The sequence below is a fragment of the Mesoplodon densirostris genome, chromosome 5, assembly GCF_025265405.1.
Source record: "Mesoplodon densirostris isolate mMesDen1 chromosome 5, mMesDen1 primary haplotype, whole genome shotgun sequence".
Classification (NCBI taxonomy): Eukaryota; Metazoa; Chordata; class Mammalia; order Artiodactyla; family Ziphiidae; genus Mesoplodon; species Mesoplodon densirostris.
The window spans coordinates 107,812,035-107,827,012 of NC_082665.1; the positions used below are offsets into that span (position 1 = coordinate 107,812,035).

Consider the following 14,978-nt stretch of genomic DNA (forward strand, 5'->3'; position numbering starts at 1 on the left):
GCTTCTGGGCCTTTCCCCAACTTGGATACTCTTACTTTGCCCCCTTTGCCAATTCATCCTTCAGGTTCCAGCTGAATGCATTCCCTCCAGAAGGGCTTCACTGACCCTCAGACTAAGTCAGGTCCCTCTCAGCGTTCTTATCATGCTCTGGTATTCTCTCATCATCAGTTAACACACTTTCCTCTATTTACAAAATGCAAGAAAAATGATAACCAAAAAGTGGTAAACATATGTGTACATCTATACAAATATTGCCTGTATAATGTCTTGTGGGGTTTTAAAAAAAAGCTAAAATATACTACAACGATAACTAGGAAGGGATGGTTATTCCTCTTTGTAATCCCAGCAGTAATACCTATGGATATTCATTAATTCCTACGGAATAAACAAGAGCACATAACATATCCAGAGAACTATTCTTCCTCCCTACTCTCTGCTCCCCAAGGTCAAGGACGCTCTGGGAAGATGGGGATCCCACCATGATAGTCAGATTTGCCATCTCTTGGTCAGACTTGCAGAGAAGGGGAAAGAGGCTCAGGGAAATGACAGTCCCACTAGGGAATAAGGTCAGCCATGGGGTTGCCATTTCATGGCCCATTATTACTCAGGGGCTTGCCCCATTTGGATTGGGCAGACACCAAACCCTGGGCTGCCACTCATGCCTCCAGAGGAGGAGGGAAACCTGGTGATCTGCAACCTCTTTTATAAAGGTTGCTCCCAAGAAAAGTGAAAAGGGGGATAAGATTGTAAGATGTACATCTGCCCAGGAAAATTCCTACTTGCTTCCTGGGGCATCTGATCATCTGCTGCCCTATTTAGCTCCCATCTTGAATACCCAACCTCTCAATGTCTTTAGAAGGTCATTGTTTTAGTTTTGGAGCTGGAACTGGCCCATAGATGTGGCTGACACCTGATTTTTCCTAACCACAATTTCACGTCTCTTGGGGCTCAAGCAAATTTTCTGGAAGATCTTAGTGATTAGAATGGCCATCCAGTGAGGCTAACAACTATGATTTGTTGAGATTTTAATCCTTATAACTCAGAAGATAGGCATGATTATCCCCCTTTTACCAAGCAGGACATTGAGACTCAGAGAGGTTAAATGTCTTGGTCACACAGCTATTATGTAGGAGAGTCAGGATTCAACCTAGATCCTTCCAACTCCAAAGTCCATGCTTCACCATGGCCTTCATTTGCCAAGAAGTAGCCAGGAAGCTGAGACTCAGCCATTCCAAAAATAAAAGAGTTGGGCAACAGCAAGCAAGCACATTCACCACTCACTGCAGAAGGGTTTCTCCTCAGCTGTGTCAAAGAACGCTTTAGTCATAGGAGGATCCCGCTCCCTTAAATAGTCTTTCCAATTATCAGCATAGTAGCCTATAAAATAAGTCAGAAAAGTGTAACATTAACATGTATTATATAAATGTAAAAGCAATGGAGGAGATAGTGAGAACAGCAGGTTTGACTGCCACCATCATTGAGACAATCCCCCTCGTACCCACTTGCCAAAGGACCCTCCAGTGGCTTTTCCCCCTATCTATTGACATTACATCACCAGCCCTGGTCCTCAGTAGCAGGGGTGGGATTGTGGGGAGTGACACACACTGGGTAGACTAAAAATAGCACTGATATTTTCCAACAATTCATTTTCTAGATTATTTTAAACAGATTCAGGTTTATACCTAGAACAGCATCACTTTTGGAAAGCGATGTGCTTTCTTGAAGAACTGTGATTGGGCCCCTGAAGTGCAGAGAACATGAAATTGCTGTGTTACTCTGTCAACAGGCAGGGAAACGTCCTCCTTCGTGATGTGCCTACAGGAATGAGGCTGGGCGCCATCCCTGGGGCCTCTCTCTCTCCTCTGTTCCCACTACTAGGGAGTGGCCTCCACATTCTGACTTAACTGATCTGGAGTGGAACCAAGGCATCGGTATTTTTCAAAAGCTCCATAGATGATTCAAATGCACAGTCAAGTCTGAGAACCCCTTGTCTATAGCATGCCCTAATGTTAACTTGAGTCTTTCCTTTGGGTACAATTAGAGAATTCTCATGACCATCCAGTTGCAAAGTCTCCACCACCCGGAATATTTCCACTAACCCTTAGCAAATATCCAAGCAGTCTCCACGGTGTCTGTTTCCCCAGCCCACCCCGGTATGTGTCCATGCACACAGCACCAGAGTGTGGCATGAGGGCATTTACAGACACAATTTGTTAGAGGGGTTGCTTTGCCAAACCCTCCCCCAGCAGAGAGGTTGTGTGCCTGGAGAGGGTGCTCCTGTCCCCACAGGAGCAGACTACATAAGGTGACTGTGCCTGGGTGAGCTTGGAAACTCTTCTGGAACCTTCTTTTTCTTGCTAGAATAAAGTGTCCAGGCAGGTGGCACTACCTTCTGGATGAAATCCCATTTAGATTGCCTTTCTAACATTCTTTATTATTAGGAGACCCCAGAGTACCTCACAGAACAAATTGGCTAGAAAAAACTAAGTAAGTTTTTTAAAAGCACAGGATTTTCAGGCCCATTTTTAGATGGTAAAATGGTGCTAGGATTCTACCAGAAATTAGCTCTTTGTTAATCAGAGTGGGAAACTGCTTGCTGGACTTACCCAGAAGGGGGCAGGACTCCGTCTGTGATACGCCACAGTTGACACACTTGCCGTTCCTATAATCCCGGTAGGAGTCACAGGGATACGCGGTGATGGTGCAGTTCTCTCTCAGCGAAGAAAGGTACAGGTTCACGGACCTCTGGTGGTCACACTTAAAATACTGCATTCCTGGGTTGTAAAAGGAATGATCAAAGAGTAGAGCAGTTGTAGCATTTAGTAATAAATAGTGCCTCGCATATTGTTTATACACATAATTTATCATGTCTCCTACATACCAGGCACTGTGCTAACAGCTTCAAAGTACTTGATTCCATTTAATCCTTATAAAACCAATAGATCAGGATTCATGCTGACAAATGGTGGGAGACAAGAAGATAGGCATGATTACCCCCATTTTACCTAGCAGGACATTGAGACTCAGAGAGGTTAAAGGACTTGACTTTGTCCTTCCTTTGTCAGTGAAAGGAAGAGGAAATGTCAGTGGTAGTCAGAGATCCCCCGGAGGTTTTCAGCAGAAGGCAAGCACATTTAAACCAGTAAATACATGAGAGAAAGATGACATTGGGGAGCAATTTGTAGAGGAAGATCCCCAATGAGGGCAAGTAGAGGAGATAGTTGTGAAAAAGGATGGGGGATGCTTCCACCTTGGGTCAGATGGGGAAATGAATGTAAAGACCAACTTTGTGATCTAAGGTTAGGATAGATAAAATGGCTCCTTCAGGTGGGACCTTGATCTAGGTACAAAAGTCAAATCTAGCTCACCTCTAAGAGGTGAGGGTTTATAGCTGGGGCGGTATTTGGAATAGAAACATGAGGAGTGACCATAGGGTGTCCGCAAGAGATGCGTATGAGGCTTTTCTGGCATTATTGGGGGCCATGGAGAAGTTAACAAGTTTGCCTGGACCTTGTACTTGATCAACAAGACTCCATGACTTCTCCAGAATGTGCCCAAGCAAAGATGGGGGCTGACATGGCAGAGACCTAAGGACCTGGGGGTGCACAGGGCATTCATGAGAGCAGACAAGTGGCAGGGGCTCCATTTCTGCTCCAAAGGTGAAGGGTGACGTGAGAGGAACTGAACAATAGGAGGTGGCACTGGAAGCTGTAAGTGGGCAAGAAGAGGTGAGACACAAGCCTCAAGTTAATTCTTGGTGGGTACCATGTGATGTGATGGTGAGAGAGGAGGCTGATGAGGCACAGAGGTGGCCATCAGAAGAGTTGGAGCTGACGAAGGACTACAGTACAAAACATCAGAGAGGTTCATCAGAAGGTTGATGGGTCAGACAATGAAGTCATTCAGAAACAGGAACTGGGTCCCAAAGATGGGTAATTGAAGGAGGTAAGGATCTCAATAGCAGACAGTGAACCCCATGGAAAGAGGAGTTGTGATTGTGAGATAGTAGTTTGGAGAGGCACTGGGAGCTGGAGTCAGATCGATGTTTCTTCTTTCTCCGGAGTCCACACATGCCCATAGAAGAGAGTGGAGGACATAAAGAAATAAACTGGGTGACAGAGGAGAAGCATGGGGCCAAGCTGGACTGGAGTAAAATCTGACAAGATGACATTTAATTATTGTTCCTGGAACTTCCACTTGCAGAAACAATGAAGTTAATAATGCTACAGAGGATGTCCTTTGTAAGCAAAGCACATTATCTTTGGCTGCTCATGGATGTAGTTACATTACAGCACACAGGACGGGATTTGAATACACACCATTTATGGTACAATATGATTGGCCCTACTTATGCCATTTCACCTGGATAATTTTCAAATACTACATCATTCCCATGGAGCCATATACAGCTACCATTTTGTAACAAGATCATCCTTTTCTAGAATTATTTCCATGATAGTTTAATTTTCTCTAACAATGGTGAAATACAGATTCAGAGCACTTGGCGGAGGGGTTGTTTTTTGGATTTTTAAAATTTTTGGCTGCGTTGGGTTTTTGTTGCTGCGCACGGGCTTTCTCTAGTTGCGGCGAGCGGGGGCTACTGTTTGTTGCAGTGCGCAGGCTTCTCATTGCAGTGGCTTCTCTTGTTGCGGAGCGTGGGCTCTAGGTGCACGGACCTAAGCAGTTGTGACACACGGGCTCAGTAGTTGTGGCTCACGGGCTTAGTTGCTCCGCAGCATGTGGGATCTTCCCGGACCAGGGCTCGAACCCGTGTCCCCTGCATTGGCAGGCGGATTCTTAACCACTGCGCCACCAGGGAAGCCCAGGGTGGGTTTTTTAAATTCTGTCCCCCACCACACTTTAATGTTGCCCTCCAACTACCCATTTTTGTTCTGTGAGTTTTTTCTCGTTATAAAACTAATACATGCTCATTTAGAAAATAAAAAATAATAGCAAATTATGATGCAAAAATTACCTAGAAATCCAACATCCAGAGATCACCACTAATAATTATTTAGAGCACTTATGTTTAGTGTTTTTTTCTACACTTACACATGTACAAATATACATTTAAAAAACAAATTGGGATTATACTGTATAATTTGTGTATTTTTCACTTAACATCATATTGTAAGCATTTTCATTAATCTGACAATATGGTTTTTGAGAATTACATTCCTTTGTGTAGGATGCACCGTACTATTTAATACTTTTCCTATGTTGGACATTTAGATTATTTCTAAAAACTTAACTATTATAAACAAAGCCATGTTGAATATCTTCACTCTGATTTTTGTCTACATTTTCCATTATTTCTCTAGGAGAGATTTCCAAATGTGTAATTTCTAGGTGAAAGACACACCTTTTCAAGAGAGAGAAATAATTCAAAATCGCTTTTAATCATATGGTAATTTTTTAAAGTAGTATATTTGAGTAATAATGTTTAATTTATAATTTATATTTATACCACCTCTATCTTCTCAGGAAATTTGTTTTTGATTAAAAACGATTTCACATAGAATATCAGATTTTTAAAATACGCCTTTTTTAAACCACTATTTTACAAAATATAAAGTATCTGCACTTACCTCCAAATATTGTTTGGGGGCAACCAGGTTGATCCAATCCTCCATTTGGGTAGAAGTCTATGTTTCCTAATGGTTCTCTGTAGCCCAGTGCTAAAAGACAATATACTATGCTTTTATACTGCTTTGAACTTTTCCCATCTTATAGCTCATTTGCCTGTTTAGGATATAGGCAGAGATTGTCTCATTCTTGTCTTTGCTGCTGTTGTCGTTAAACCTATTTAAATATTTTGTCCAAAGTTAGCCAGATAGTTAGAAAGCAGTGATTTCCAAGTAGGAGACTATGAAGCTGGTAACAGAATTTATTTCCCATATTTCTGAAAATGTAAGAGAGTTTGGTCACTCATTCACTGCATGGCTGATAAAATGATATGTTTCATGTTTATATTTGGCTGGAACACTCATTGCTAAGTGCTTCCTGAGCCTCTAATTACATTTGTGTAAGTCTTTAATGAATAAGAAACAGGAAAAAAAGAACCTTTACTTAGTAGGAGAAACCTTTAAAATTTGGGGATCTAGGATGGTTAAAAGATTGGAAACTCTTCTAGAAAATGGGGACCTAGAAAATTATAGATTTAATAATTGCTTATTCTCTTTAACCTTGTAACTCCAAATTAATCAGTAAAATGCTTGATTAAAAGATTATACAAGGACTTCCCTGGTGGTCCAGTGGTTAAGACTCCACGCTTCCACGGCAGGGGGCATTGGTTCAATCCCTGGTCAAGGAACTAAGATCCCACATGCTGTGTAGTGTGGCCAAAAAAAAAAAAAGATTATACATATGTACATATGTGTATATATATATATATATATATATATATGTATATATATATATACATATATATATACACACACACACACACATATATAGTGTATCATTGCAATCATGATAATAGCTATTATATGTTCAGGAAACTACATGTGTCTGTGGGTGTGACACTAGGGGTTTTACACAGATTTCTTCTAATTTTCACAATGTCTGAAAAGTAGCCATTGGTAACTTCAGATGAAGTAAGTTACAGATGAAGATTCTGGGGCTTGGAGGACTTATGGACCAAACATGATACCACCAGAAAGAACCAAACCTGGGATTTGAGTCCACCTCTGCCTTGACTGCAAAGCTTATATTTTTCCTTCAAAATTTGCCCTCTCCAAGAACAAAAAATAAATTACTCTATGCCATCAAGCATTAAAATATCATTGAGGTACTGCACCTAAGTAAGGTAATACTTTGCAAACTGCATAGTAAGAACACAGCTACTTCACAAAGACACTTCTTCTAAGGCAAACAATTGCTGAATACCACACCAGAGTGCCCACAATAGGCAGTCAAGGGTGTTTCAGGTGGTTGTATCACAAAGGAGATGTACTATTAAATGTCCACTATGGTCTGTCCCCTCAGCCCTCCCCCAAGTTCCTACTCCAGCTCTTCTCCCAGACATCTGGATATAAAGACCCATCTGTAACATCAGCCCAACCCCCAAGCCATGTACCCAATCCCAGAAATGAAATCAGCACCATGAAAGATAGAAATAGCCAGGAAGATCCACAGAGAGCTAGAGACCTATATAGGTGGTTCAGAAATGCTCTGTGTGGAGAGACACAACACTTAAACTATCTTTCAGCTTAAGGAAATAATGACAAAGAACCAACAAAAGCAGGGAATCATGCATCCAAACCCAGTTGTACTTATGGAAACATTTGTCCACATGGTGTGCAAATAAGCCTGTCCTTGACTGGTCAAGATGATCACTTTAAAAATAACAGGAGACAATTGGAAACACACCTCTGCTCCATCAGGAGATCCTGGGTGCCTGCATTAAAGCAGCTTCCCTTCAGTATTCTTGTGGATTTGGAAACTTGCCTGGTAGGAAAAGAGGGAATCTAGCGGAACCTGATCCATCCCTGCATGACAATCCCCCTAGGGGGAGACTCTTTGGGAGTCTGGGGGTGAGAGTGTGGGTGGTCACTGACCCACAAGGAATGTTACCATCAATGTCAGAATGGATGACGTCAACGAACTGTGCATCACCGGGATCTAATCTGTCCTCTGGAGGTCTCCCATTGAATAAAGGGCCTGCAGGGTCCAGACCTGGAAGGAAAACAGAGTCGGCTTGGCAGCCCCATGCCATGAGTCACCTGCAGCCGGGCTTTGGATCCCTCCCGACAAAGATGGCTCACAGGCTGCGGGGCATCCTCGGGTGGGCAAGCACTCACATTCCCATCCTGCTGTGTCAGGCTCCTTTCCACAGCCCTGTATAGCCTTTTCCCACACTAAAGGTGGTTACCCTCACAGCACCCCCGAGAACTCATCCAGACTCCATCTGGAGGTGTACTATACCTTGTGCAGGGCTCCACGGCAGGGAGTGCACAGACATATGGGGACCAGGGACGGGGATAAACTGGTTCCTCAGGAAAAAAGCATCTAAGGGTGCATATAAAAAGCAGACACTGTACTTATCTTTATCTCATTTTAAATAATCTAGAAACTTCACTCAACTTTTCTTTCTTGTTATTAAAAAAAAAACTCCTTTATTGTTTCCATTTTTATTCACATTTACCAGCTCATCTGGTCCGCATCACAAAGGAGGAAAGGTAGCTATTGTCATTCCCATTTTACAGATGAATGAACTGAGGTTCAGGGAGGTCAAGTGTCTTAGCCAGGGCCACAGCCTCACAATTGCAACCACAGCCTCACAATGCAACCACCTCTCTCTGTTGAGCTTTTGGTTTCATTGAACTGGGTTTGGCAAACTGAGTGGGAAAGTGTGAGACTCACTGGTCAGGCCAGGTATTAGACTAGGTATGGAAGAGGGAAATTAAGTGGGTGCCAGTTCCTGCAGAATTAACCCACCCCATAAATGCCTGAACTGATTTCTTGCTCTTGGTCAGTGTTAGCTGGACATTCCTCACCATTATTATGAAACATCTGCAAAAACAAGAGAGCAGCTCCTATGATGATGTAACCACAAACTAAAAACAAAACACCAGAGGATCCCAAAGACCTTGCTAACTAGAAACTTACCTGGAGTGAAAAAGGTTTCAAGGGATGTCTCCAAGTTTTTAATCTATGAAGGTCATTTTAAATGACATCCCCTATCCACCCCCCCACCCGCCATGGTATAAAATCCAAGAGATAGCATCTTTGCCTCAGCAGTCCTGGTTCTAACCCCAATCTCTCCATTTCTCCCTGGCCAACACCCTTGCTTCCTTGAGGCATGTCTTTATCTGCCCCCTTATTTTATCTCCCTCTGTTTCCCCACCCCAACCCCCCAGCTTTTCTTCCTCTTCTGTCTGCTCCCAACTGAAACTGATGTGAGGAGGAGGTGGATCAACACCCAGGTACCCAAGTCCACAGGATATTCTCTGCACAGAATGAGAAACTCATAACCTTGGAAAGACCTTGCCGGGGAAGCCTCCCCCTCCTCACATGAAACAGCACCATTTCCAGTCTGAGAAAATGAACAGTGAGAGCCTCAGTTTATAGCAACCTCCAGATCCACAGCAGATATATTGGCTTACCATATAAAATCCAAACCAGGGCAATTTTGAAAGTGATAAGGCTGCTATTAATAATTATGCCAGGACAGAAGACACAAATGAGGACTCTCACAGTAAACGTGGACATATGATCTCCTTAGAGATAAGTCATAGCAAATGATCAGCTTACACCGTCAGCCAAAAATCACAAACTGCCCTAAAAAAAGCTGCATATTCTGTGTGAGCAGAGACCACTGGAATCAGATGGATGTGACATGGAACCCCAAACCTAGCATTAACCAGCTGTGTGAGCTTAAGCAGGTGACTTTACTTCTCCGAACCTCAGTTTCCTATCTGCAAAATAGAGGTAGAATTAATTGCTACTTCAGAAGACTTACCAAAGCACTCTGGGATCTGAATCCAGAGTATTGAAATTATTATAGGATAGAAACAAAAATGACAAAATGGAGCTCTTTCTTGTTGCTCTGTGATCGCCAGAAAAGTGTCTAGCTAGTGATCCCTGGCTTTGATTACAAGATTAACCAGTTTGAGGATTTGCTAAAAGCTCTGGACCTCTCCCCAGGACAGATGTCACACATTTTGCATGCCTTTTCAGGGGCCTCTTACTCCCATCCCCAAGGTCACCATGAACTCACTCTCCAAGGCAGTGCTGTCCAATAGAAACATAATGTGAGCCACATATATAATTTAAAATTTTCTAGCAACCAGTTTAAAAAAGTAAAAAGAAACAAGGAAAGTTGACTTTAATAATACATTTTATTTAACCCAGTATAGCAGAAAATTATTTCAACATGTAGTCAATATAAAAAATTTGAAATTTTTAAATACCCTTCTTTTGTACGTAGTCTTCAAATTCCAGTGTGTGTTTTGCATTTACAGCACATCTCGATTTGCATTAACAACATTTCAGGTGCTTAGTGGCACCTGTGGCTTGTGGCTCCTATATTGGACAACACAGCTTTGTGGTCATTTCTTAAAGTATGGTGTTCAGACCACCTGCATCTTCTGGTTAAAAGTACGGACCGCCGGGAATTCCCTGGTGGTCCAGTGGTTAGGACTCCATGCTTCCACTGCAGGGGGCATGGGTTTCATCCCTGGTTGGGGAACTAAGATCCCACATGCCTCGCAACATGGCCAAAAAAAATAAATAAATAAAGGAAGTACAGACTCCTGGACACCAAGCCCAGAGATTCCAATTCAGCAAGTCGGCATTGTGTCCAGCACCCCAAGGTGATTTTTGCAAGAATCAGATTTAATGTATTATCAAGTGATGTAGGTACTTGAAATGTTTTTAAACCCATTCATTTCTGCCATCTTCTGTTGAAGAAATTAATGAAAAGTAATACCAGGAAATGTGCCTGGAGAGCAAAAGGAGAAGCAAGAGCAGAAGAAAACAAGGGAAATGAAAGAGATGAAGCAGCCATTCTGGTCTAGATAATTAACAAGCAGAATCACCCAGTTCTTGGGAGTTGAGAGTGAATTATGGCCTTGGGTAACAGGCCAAATTCCCGCCCCTCAATCCAGTGATCCCACTCTGGCAGGGCAGTGGAAGGTGAGTGGAGAAGGGAAATGCTTTTCCCCTGAAACAGCTCTCAGTAACAGGTGAGATTGACTTTGTGGCTCAGAGAGGATGAGGAGTTGGGAGAACATGGGTCCGTCAGAGGAGACAGAAAATTGAGCTGCAGACCGTTGGCTGAGTCCAGGTCACAGAGCAGGGCCACGTGGGCCCCGGGTGGAAGGGAGGTTGGCTCAGGGAATTTCCATGGTCAGAGGCCAGGTTACACTGCATTCCCATCCAAAGTAGTTGTGGGAACAGTTTCACTGGGTGGCTGAGGAGCAAAGTTAGGGGGTAGATAGAATAAGGCAGTGGTGGGCTAGAGCCCCCCAGCACCAGCACTGGAGAGCAGAGCTTGCTTATCTCTTCCCAAACTGTGTGGTCAGTGATGTCAGGTCAGTAGCTTGAAATCAGCCACAGTGGGAGTATTTACATCATGGAAATCAGCAAATGCTATAAATCTTTTTTTTTTTTTTTTTTTTTTTGAGAGCTGATCAGCTTCTAAACACACCACTGGGAAAAGTCCCAGCTCCCAGAGGAGAAGCTCCCAATAGACAAGGAAAACAAGCACACTTGAGCCATCTGTCCTGTGTAGCCATAAGGGAAAATGAATTCTTAAAAAGTAAAGGCATACTGCTTTCTAAAACATTATAGTAATAATTTTAAAAAATTGAAAAAGAGCTTTGCTTCCCTAGGAAAGCAAATAAATAAGATAAGGGCAACCTTGGCCTTTGGGGTGAAAGTGAGAAAAAAAAATAGCCAGGAAAAAGAATGTGACCTCAAGTACCAGAGTTAGAAGAGACACCGGCCAATGTCGGGGGGTGTGTGTGTATGTGAGAGGGACAAAGAGATTTAGGGCAGGGAGTGGTGGTGGGGACATGCCCAGGGCCACATGTCAAATTAAGTAGCACATTCAGACCCGTGGCTCTAAAAGGTTACCTCCCAAATGTAGTTGGTTTGAATCATTTATCTCTCCCCTCCCTCCCTCTGTTCACATCTACCTTCCAGATTTCCTAGATTTGGAATGGCTATCTCAATGTAAGGATCGATTCTGGGAAAGGTATGGAAGCCTTGAGTCTCTGAAAGAGAAAGCCTCCCTCAGACCTTCATCTGTAGCTATGGAAAGTTACAGAACACTAGGCAAATGAACCCAGCAACGGAATCTTTGTTTGGAGTTTCACCTGCTGTTGTTTCTGAGGGTTTTTATTCAGCTTTGGCCTGAAAGCCAATATTCTCAGAGTAAGCTCCAGACAACGTAATTCCCATTTCATTTTCCTATCATGACGCTCCAGCTATGCCTGGGGATATATTAGGTATATAGTTCAAACTATCTTGGATTAAATGAAAGGAAGAAGGCCATCTGCTTGGGGCAAAATCCCCATGGGATGTAGCTGTTTTTCTAGCCATAAGAGAAATAAAGTCACCACCAACCTTTTCTATGGCATATGCAATTTACAAAGTGCTTTGCACCTATTTTATTAAATAATAAATTTAATATTGCTAAGGTCAATTACTACTATGGTCTTCCCTTTGCACAAGAGGACATTTGCTCAGAGAGGTTAAGTAATTGGATGAGCTGGCTTTGAACCCAAGGACTAGGATTGACTGCATCATGCTCCCCCAGGGAACACCCTGAGCAGTCTTGTTACCCTGTGCCCATGCACAGGAAGCCTTACCTGTAATTCTTCCCAGCTGGCCATTGTACATCTTTCCAACAAACCCAGCTACGTGGGCTCCTAGACTTACTCCAATCATGTAAATGTCATCCAGAGAAGCTCCTTCTGCCTGCAATTTCAAGAGGTCCATCGTTATGAATTGTGAGGGGCCAAGGAGTTGATAACAGCTGGAGAAATTTCCTAACTGTTGTCTTTGGAGAAACATTTCTAGGCACCTTATATCCACTATCTTATTGAAATGTCACTACACCCTGACAAACTAAATGCTATTCCTTTGATTATACAGATAAGGAGACTAAGCCCAGGGTTGAAGTCATCTGCCCAAGGTCAGGCAGGGAGGGCGCAGGGCAGAATTCAAACCGGTCTGTCCAGCTCCACACTTATGCCTTCACCTTTATGCCGTGGTGTCTCCATTCATGCTTCTGCTAGAAACCAAGCTGAGACATCCTTAAAACCTTCCCAACCGAGAAAGGCAACCAAACATTTTGATGAACTCCTTTATGTCCATGCTGGCTCAGTTAATGAAGTCACCATGGAGAGGGAAGGAAGGAAAGAAAGGGGCAGGGCACACTGACCATAGTCCTGGGCCAGGCAGTCATGAGTCATTTGAATATTCACTTTCCCGAAGTCTGTGGCTTAAGTAAGAAGCTCATGTAAAATTTATGTCACCCCTGGCCACAGTGGCCACCAGGTGTGACTCTCTGAAGTAGTCCTGATGTCAAGTCACATTTTTTTTTCATAAAAAGGACAGTTCATGAGATAGATTAAATTAAATTAAATTTAAGATTTATTTCATCTTTGTAAGTCTTCTGAAAACATAAATCATACACACAAATCATTCATCAGACCATGTGTATTAGTTTTGGTTTTGGATAATCTGGTCACTAAACTTTTGGCATTTCTAAGAAAAGGAAGAGCTATAGAAGTTGAGGAAACTCTAGGCATTGAAGCCAGGAAACCCCTAGACAGAACCTCTCATACCCATTAGACACCTTTATGTGAGTTAGAAAAAGCTGCCCCTTCCTCAGGACACTTTGCTGTCATTCACTAGAAAATTATCATGATAGACATATACATCTACAATGTCTACAATGACAATGGTGCTCTCTTAGATGGGTGCCCTGTGCAGTGCACAACCAGCACAACCCTACGCATGGGCGTTGCCTCGGGCCCTTCCCTTCACCTTCCCTGGGGCTTATTCAGATTTGCAGAACATTGCAAAAATAGTCCTTCTGGTCACTGTAGTTAGCTCTTGGCTTTAAATATCCAGATATTGAGCCAGTTTCAATTTGGCCCTGAATCATCTAAGAGAATTTTCCCTTACCAGCATTTGGTCGATAAATTCCTTCAAGACTATTGCCACTTTTCTGGTCTTTCTAGAGGCATGGTTGTATATTACAGTTGTAGCTCCTTGATTCCAATCAACAACAACCACGTTCATGTCATCTACAGAGAGCAAACCCTCTACTAAGTCCTCCGTCCAAACTGGAGGAGAGCCTGTCGGCCTGAATCCATGGACAGTGAAGATGGTTTTCTTGTTCACGTTCAAGTTCCCCAAAACTGTGGAGTTGATGGCTTGTGCACAGGTCGGGTTTCTCCTTGTGTAGAGCATCAACTTCACATTTAGTCCCGTTCCAACCACTGCACTGTGAAAGCTCAGTTTGGTAAATGAAGGACATGTTTCATCTGTGTCTGAAAATAAAAATTAGATGGCATTGTGACAGTTCTTTCCTTAGTTGGGCATCAAGCAAAAGTGCTGTCCTACACTCTTTGGAGTTCTTTCTATGTGCCTCACGGCACCTAGCAAGAGGCTGGATCTAGTTGAATGAAGTTGTAAAGTCAGACCTGATTCGGAGTTCATAAGTAGTAACTTCTTTTTCACTAATAAAACCATTTTTCCAAATCCTACCCTCTTTCAAGGTCTAACCGAAAAGCCACCTCAACAAAGCCTTCTCTGACTCTCCCAGCCATAATTACTGCCTGTCCTTCAACCCAGAACTCCCCAAACCCCTCTATGTGCCACACTGACAGCACAATGAAGACATTTTCAGGGATGTATTATGGGTATTTCTGTACATATGTGTCTATCCCACTAGACCAGTCTCCCTGAAATGGTGTCTTGTAATCTTGTGTATCCCTCACAGTGCCCAGCACATGGTAGAGGACTCAATAACAGAATCTGTGGGGTCCAAGCATCTCTTTCCTTGTCTATAGCACCCACCTGGGACGGTGGTAGAGAACATGATGTGCCTTGCCCTGCACCTTTCAGAAGCATCTGAAACTGTTAACCATGGTGGCCTTTCTTGGGCTCTCTCTCTCCTTCTTTGCTCAAGCACCACCTTTAAGCATATGTCCTGCTGACCAGGCTCTAAGAATGGAAAGCCTGGGGATGTAATGGGAACAGCTTAAGATGAGCTGAAAGTAAGAGAATGTTTTATGGCAGAAAGAGAGTGTTTAAAAACATGTTATAGGGACACAGGAACCAGCTTGAAGGGGCTTCTGCTGGCCAGATCTGGGATAGCTTGAGGACAAAATAATTAAGGAGAGTAATGAATGAGAGGCCTTTGAAAGCCAGGAATCCATTATTCCATAACAACTAAATACATAAATAAACAAAGAAACAATACCTAAGTGGAGAAGAGAGGAGGACTCTTACAATAT

At 42.9% G+C, this 14,978-nt stretch overlaps 1 protein-coding gene across 1 annotated transcript in view; it reads right to left on the reverse strand.

Moving 5' to 3' along the window:
* LIPH (lipase H) overlaps positions 1 to 14,978 on the reverse strand; it is a 61,029-nt gene that overhangs the window by 11,292 nt on the left and 34,759 nt on the right. Inside the window, exons 3-8 of the mRNA XM_060098841.1 lie at positions 13,642 to 14,018; positions 12,318 to 12,426; positions 7,576 to 7,677; positions 5,589 to 5,678; positions 2,607 to 2,774; positions 1,282 to 1,377 (exon numbers count right to left, since the gene is read on the reverse strand). Coding sequence (XP_059954824.1) covers positions 1,282 to 1,377; positions 2,607 to 2,774; positions 5,589 to 5,678; positions 7,576 to 7,677; positions 12,318 to 12,426; positions 13,642 to 14,018 — 942 coding nt within the window. The remainder of the gene's footprint in view (positions 1 to 1,281; positions 1,378 to 2,606; positions 2,775 to 5,588; positions 5,679 to 7,575; positions 7,678 to 12,317; positions 12,427 to 13,641; positions 14,019 to 14,978) is intronic.